At 41.6% G+C, this 7,235-nt stretch overlaps 1 protein-coding gene across 1 annotated transcript; it reads left to right on the top strand.

The window, feature by feature from the left end:
- The first annotated feature begins 75 nt into the window (after positions 1-75).
- BAG5 (BAG cochaperone 5) lies at positions 76-5,464 on the top strand. Its single transcript, XM_069018367.1, has 2 exons — positions 76-156; positions 742-5,464. The coding sequence occupies exon 2, from the start codon at positions 771-773 to the stop codon at positions 2,121-2,123; it is 1,353 nt and encodes a 450-aa protein (XP_068874468.1). The 5' UTR covers positions 76-156; positions 742-770; the 3' UTR covers positions 2,124-5,464.
- Positions 5,465-7,235: the final 1,771 nt, after the last annotated feature.

The raw sequence follows: 7,235 nt of genomic DNA, 5'->3' as shown, positions 1-7,235 counted from the left end.
TCCGCCTCCCTCCGCCTCCCTCCGCCTCCCTCCGCCTCCCTCCGCCTCCCTCCGCCTCCCTCCGCGCGGCTGGGCCGGGCGGGGCTCGGGCGGTTCGCGGCGCTCGGCCCGTGGCGCAGCGCCGGGCCGGGCAGCGGGTCCTGCGCCGGGCGGCGGGTGAGTGACTGACCAAGTGAGGCGGGGCGGGGGCGCCGCGCGGGTTCGCTGCGGGGCCGGTGGGGACGAACCTCTCGCAGGTGCCTCGGCGGTGGCCCGGTGTCATTTCCTCTTCGTGCTGCGCCGGGCCCCACCGCGGGGGAGGCGGGAGGTTGTGGCCATGGAGGGGCCTGGGGCGGCGAGTGATGACGGGGAGCGAGGTATGTGCGGGGAAGGCAGCGCTGCCCTGGGGTTGACGCACCCGAGGGCCGTCGGGTTCGGCCGCTGTTCTCGCCCCGCTCCGGGTTCTCCCCTGGGCTGCGGGTGCCCTGTTTGTTCTGCGGCGGCTTCAGCCGCAGAGCAGGTGGGGAAGGCTGTGGATGAACAGCCGAGAGCTGGGCGTGTGGCAGCTAAAGCATCACCCCTGCGGCCCGACCGGGAGAAAGGTGTAAAAAATTAAAGGGATGTGAAATATCAGCTAAGTGGTTTATTCGTATTGGTGAAGATACTTAAAATAGCTGTAATGCTGAAATGTTTCAGAATGTAAAAGTTGCAACGCGTGCTCATGTAGCACTTAAGCAAGTCTTGTTCTCATTTTCCTTGTAGTTTATCTGGAGCTGGACGAGAGAAGAGGAATGGATATGGGTAACCAACACCCATCCATAAAACGGTTACATGAAATACAGAAAGAAGTCAAGGAGATTGAACAGCAAGTGGCTGTCTTCAGTGGTCTGTCTACCGACCGAGATTACAAGAAATTGGAAAGGAGCCTTACTAAACAGCTTTTTGAAATAGATTCTGTAGACACCGAAGGGAAGGGGGATATTCAGCAAGCCAGAAAGCGAGCTGCCCAGGAAACCGAGAGGCTGCTGAAGGAACTGGAACAAAATGCAAACCATCCCCGCAGACTGGAAATAGAGGCTTTATTCAAGGAGGCACAGTCACTTGTGGAACGCGAGATCACACCTTTTTATAAAGGAGGAAACTGTAAAAGTGATGAATTTGAAGAAGGAATTCAGGACATTGTATTGAGGCTTACCCAGGTGAAAACTGGAGGGAAAGTTTCTCTACGCAAAGCAAGATACCGCACTCTGACAAAGGTATGTGCTGTTCAGGAGATTATAGAGAGTGGTGTAAAGCAACAGCTGTCCCTGCCACTCTCTAATGATGCACATCCTTCTGTCTCCAAAATTAACTCTGTAATGTGTGATGTGAACAAAGCCAGAGGAACCCTTATTGCGCTTCTAATGGGAGTGAGCAGTAATGATACCTGCAGGCATCTGTCCTGTGTGCTCACAGGCCTCATTGCTGATTTGGATGCTTTAGATGTCTGCGGTCACACGGAAATAAGAAATTACAGAAAGGAAGTAATAGAAGAGATCAATAAATTGCAGAAATACCTGGACTTGGATGAAGAAGCAAATTCTACTCAGGCTTACGATTTGGCACAAAATCAGTCCATTCTAAAAATAGAAGAGATCCGCAAGAAGATGAAGGAAGTTAATTCTTTACTTTTAAAAACGGAGAATGCTTCTGATTTGTATCTGGGATCCAAAGCAGAATTGCAGGGATTAATTGCCCAGCTAGATGAAGTGAGTCCAGGAAAAAATCCCTGTATTAGAGAGGCCAGGAGAAGAGCAGTAATTGAAGTTCAGACTCTTATAACATATATTGATTTGAAGGAAGCGCTGGAAAAAAGGGAAATGTATCCAGAGCAAACTGCTGCTGAACATCAGTCTCATAAAGCAGTTTGGACTGTTCTTGGAAACTTGTCTCAAATTCAGCAAGAGGTGATTTCATTTGATGGAAACAGAACGGATAAAAATTACATGAGACTGGAAGAACTTCTTACAAAACAACTTCTAGCCCTGGACGCTGTTGATCCGCAAGGTGACGAGCGGTGTAAGGCTGCCAGGAAGCAGGCAGTAAAGCTTGCACAGAATATTCTTTACTATCTGGACATGAAAACAGATGAATGGGAATACTGAAACAGCCATGGCCTGACACAGAAGAACATTTTTCCCTTTGGCACTTTATGAAGATCATTGGCAGCACATAATAAAGTGTTCTGTGCTTGCAGAAATAATGGAGATTGCATAAGCAGTTGACTTGGCTATATGTCTGCTATCCCACGCAGTCACCCACTTGCCATGGCAACTGTCAGTACACCATCAGCAATTCTGGTCACTGCTATAAGCAAAGAAGTGCAATTCTCTGAAGGAATAGCTTAATACTTGATCAAATAGCTTGTTTTGTTTTTTTTTTTCTTCTTCCTTGTTTTTGTTTCAGTAGCCTTGTGCAATGTTCAGTGAATGCAGGTTTTTCAAAGACACAGAAACTTCCTTGTGGTATAGTACTGGCAAAACTATTTAAGGAGACTGGACATGAAAATTAGTATTCAGGCATTAGGCTCCATCCAGCAACTTCACAGCAGTCTGGATGTACTCTTAATGTGCTGTTATGACATAAAGTACTAAGGGCAAAAAGCCTGCTGGCTTTTGGATTTACTTGATTTATTCCATCCATCATACCATCTAGATTTCTCTGTTAACAGACCTATAATGCCAGCTGCAAATTAGCATTTACATAGGCAAAACCAATTATGTCAATTTTTGTAATACCTGAGCCCTTTGATTTGCAAAACCAGGTCTTTTGTTGGTGGAAATTCTTTCAAGTTACTGCTTTAAGGTACTGAGACTTGGAGAGGAAAATCTGTACGTTTATACCGAACAGATAAAGGGGATTTCGAGGATTCCAAGCTGCCATCCATAAACCCTTGAAAACTGCACTGAACTTTATGTAGTGGCTGCTTAGGTGTCTTTTTAAGCTCTGCTGTTGCATCTGGTTTTCACATTTGGCGAAAACAGAAACAGAGTTCACTTTGAAGTGAAATGTGCATTTTGGAATTATTTTTGTAAAATTAGGTAGCCAGCTATAAAGATGTCCCTAAGATGTAAGTGTGTGCTACATGGTCAGGTGTGGCTTCAAGCATGTCTTGGAAAGACTTGTGGGAAATGTCTCTCTTTGCAACTCATTCACTTAATTGTTTTAGTAGCTTCATAAATAAGCTTGCTTGTATACTGTTGTATGCACCTACCTTTTTATTTGTGGCTGCTAGTGCCAATCACATTTCTACTATAGCATGTTTTTTGACTTTTTTTGAGAGCATGGCATTAAAATGAATTAAGTGTAAAGATATATTCAATCACGGATAATTTGCACTCAGCTCTTTCAGGAGGAACTAATGAATTATTGTTCTATAGATGATGATTTGCACCACTTTAAGGAGTAAAAACCATTTCGGATGTTACAATAAACATTTTTAAGATCTATTTTTGACTGATTAGAGAAGACAGTACTGTCTGTGAGAGACAAGTGCCTTTATGACACTGCTAACTTGCACCGTCATATGTAGATATAGGAACTGTTTACTGGCAGCTTGATACATTTGTAATCTTTGCAAACTGGATTTTTCACGTATATATCTAATTCTACTGTAGTATATGTCAAGTTAACATAATACAATAGGTGATAGTTGCCCTATAGAGTCCTGAGAATGAGTATCAAATTTGGGAAATACGGATTCTGCTTTAAAAACTAAAGCATTGGTGTGGAGGTGGGGGACTTAGGACAGGTCTTCTGTGCTTATTGCTACAGGAATAATATATGTGTTCCATAAGACACTATGAGATGTTGATTGAAGGCTGCATACCTTCAGAGTGTGAATAGATTGTGTTTGTGATTGTACAGGTGATTGCTTTGCAAATCTACTTGCCTAAACCGACCTAATTGAGTATAGTGCCTAAGGCACAATTTGGCAATGACAGAATGTTTGTTGGAGGATTCTTCCTGCTCCTTCAGAGACACAACGCCATTGACTTTATCTCTCCTTCACTAAAAAATATTTCCCCTAATTGAAATTCCAATCTCTATTTGAATATTATGTGGCTAACACAGAATATTAGTAGTGTTGTACACCTGAATTATTTTACTCATTTCAAGCTCTCTACACATTTGAATTGCAACTTGTGATTTGCACTTGAATTTTTAGGAAAGATAAGGATTTGATATTGTAATAATATTAATTTTTCTTTAGTATTACTGTTTGGTCTGCAGTGGTTACTTGTAGTTTGTTTAAACAATGTAGTGTCTGTGTTCTGTCGAGGATACATGTAGTTTTATAAATGTTTGAGCCTCTAATGTAAAAATGAGTAAGTATAGTTATCATATCTGTTCTATTTTAAACACGTCTTTTGGTTTTTCCAAATGAATTGTTATGCCTGCATCTCTAAGAATGCCAATGTATAAGGTTATTGTAATTTGACTAACTGAATAGAGTTCAGTAGCAAGATATTATGTGGATTAAGCTTTTTTCCTTTGTTCTGTAGTCTGATAAATTGACTATTTAAATTTTATGGTAAAATTCTCATCTGGAATGGGATTAATTCACAGTTTTTGCATGACTGAAAGTAATAAAATAAATGTGCTTAACCAAAAAAAAAAAAAAAAAAAAAAAAAAAAACCCAAACCAAACAAAAAACCAGAAAAACCCCCCAAAAAAGAAGAAATGCACAAGTTTCTCAAAAATTTGCTTTTATGCTGAAGAATGTAATTTCTCTGTTTTTTGCATCCAAAGATTCAGAGACACACAACTTTTCTTTCCAATACAGCAGGCTAAAATAATCAACAAAATGTAAATGGACCAAATGGCAAAAGCCTGCATTTTAGTACTATACTAAAATAGAATAACTCTTCTGTGTGCTGTGTTATGTACCTTGGAGCAAAATAATCAAGTGGATATTTGGAGGAGAGGTAATCCTGCATCGTGATTCCTATTTGTTAACTGAATTTCTTTTTAAAATATTTTTCTTTAGCTATTTCAGTGTTTATTTTTTGTTGTTTGCCACTCAGAGTGGTGCCAGTTTGGAGATGATTTTTAAGTACAGTTCCTACTTTTTTAATGTAACAGAAATCAGTGTCTCTGCTCCTAATGGTGTATCTGTCTTCAGTTACTGCTGTGTAGGAGATGACGTTTGGATACACAGATCCAAGATTAAATATTGCAGTGTTACATTCTTGATTATTAATACAAATACATTACTGCTTTTACTAGGTATTCATTTGAATGTTATGCCCTGATGCCTTTCTCTGTTTTTGAATGTGAGTTATCAGAATGTAAATTATTTTTGTCTTAGAGCAAGTGTTTTTACTAAACATACAGACATAAAGCTCTCTTTTTTTTCCCCCTCCTTCTTTAAAAGTTTGCTTTTTCACTGCTGTATTGATTAAAATAAAGTTCTTTGTGTGGATACCACTCCTACTTGCTAAATCTGGTGCCTGTTGGTTTTCTCTGCAATCCTCAGCAGTAGCTTTGCACCCTCCAGGGTTCCACTTGGATGATCACTGCAGCAGTGCTTGTGGCAGCGTTCAGATCTTGCCACTTTGCTGTTGAAGGATGCTGCCTGAGCAGATGAGCTGGTGAAACTGATGGTGTGAGTCTTCGTGCAAAGTCAGCGTGGACTGCAGAGCCTTTAGCAGGAGCTCAGCTAACCTGGTTTTAGGCTGTGCACATGAGGCAGGTTCCCTGACTGCTCGGTTGGCTCCGTGTGTTTTTTCGAGATGCAGTGAGCCACGTTACCGGCTCGCTGCTGATGGAAATTGGGAATTCTGTTTCTGCCCAGAAAGCTGCTGTCTTTGTGCAGTTTCTGCTGCTTGGCTAACCACAGTGAGCTGATTTAATCCAATAAAATGGGAGAAAACGAACTACAAAAATGAAGGAGGGGATTTAATGAGCCAAACTGGCTTTTAGAAAGGTATGTGGGCCAGAGCTACTGCAAAATGAAGGGGTGGGTGGTGCAGCCATGGGCTAGGGAGCAAATGGTGAGATTTTTGGTAGCAGCAAGTCATTAGATCAACTTGCATAGTTAAATAACTGGAGGAGGAAGAGGGAAAGGTGTCAACTATCGACTCCTACAGAGAAGTAGGAATTTTTTGCTTTACTAATGGGATATGATGAAGGGAATACAAATGAATCTTGTATGGAAAAGAAACCAGTAGCTTTCAACTGCACTTCCATGATCATGTCACAAGTGATCACAGAACCCTTATAGAATCATGAAGGTTGGAAAAGACCACCAAAGTCTTTTTTTGTACCTTTCTACCAAGTACAATCATGCCAAAGTGCTACAGGGTCTGGAAAAGTCTTCCTCAGAAGATAGTGGATAAGGCTAAGGTTTATAAAGGTTGAGGGTTCCTGTAGGTAACAACTTCACTGTATCTTCTTTCCCTTTTAACAATAGAGCTTATTTGAAGGAAATATATTCTTCAAAGACAAGTAAATCCTCTGGGCCATGGCTCTGGATGTTGCCCAGCCAGCTGCTGACCTGTTTGTCTTGATTGCCTGTTTACTTGTCAAAGGAGAGAATTTACCTTGTAAGAATAATTTGTTTGGGACAGGCAGATTTTGGTGCCTGAAATGGTTTAACTGGAAGAACTCCATATTTTATTATATTATTATATTTGTATAGTCTTATATTTATTTTAGGTGTATCCTCTCCTTTGGAGAATTCTCAGCTGAGAACCTTTAAGGAGTGGAAGGACATTAGTACTGAGCTCATGGATTGAAGGCCGGAGGACTCAAACTGGCTGCCAGCAGGAGACATTTAAATGGCAGGATCCAGCAAACCATTCCTGCTAGGGGAAACTGCTAGAGGAGTCATGACCAAATGTCTTTCAGAGTGATGTTTTGAGTGAGCTCTGTGTCTGTTCCTCTGTTGCTTATGAGCTTTCATTGAGAAAGTGGATTCTTAGGGGAATAGTCCCTGAAACACTCTCGGGCTTTCTGTTTTAGATGAAGCTGAGAAATTATGTTTAAAGCTTTTGCTGAGCTGTGGTGGGGCTGACCTGGGTATCATACTGGTTTGCTACATGAAACAATGGTGTCCATAATGCTTTCAGTTACATGGGTAGGCATCCACATGTCAGCTGAAAGCTGGTCATTAACTGAAGAAGCTGAGAATGAGCTGTGCTTTTGTTGAAGGCTTCGAACAACTCTTTCTCTCTGCAGCATTTGGTTCTGGGGACTGCCAAACACAGGCGAT

Source organism: Aphelocoma coerulescens, chromosome 5, assembly GCF_041296385.1.
Source record: "Aphelocoma coerulescens isolate FSJ_1873_10779 chromosome 5, UR_Acoe_1.0, whole genome shotgun sequence".
In the NCBI taxonomy this organism is placed as follows: Eukaryota; Metazoa; Chordata; class Aves; order Passeriformes; family Corvidae; genus Aphelocoma; species Aphelocoma coerulescens.
The sequence above is the reverse complement of the archived record's forward strand: the minus strand, read 5'-3'. Positions and strand labels throughout refer to the sequence as shown.

Bases quoted from the DNA above. Each gene is read 5' to 3' on its own strand.
- BAG5 (XM_069018367.1), top strand. From the start codon at position 771: ATGGATATGGGTAACCAACACCCATCCATAAAACGGTTACATGAAATA.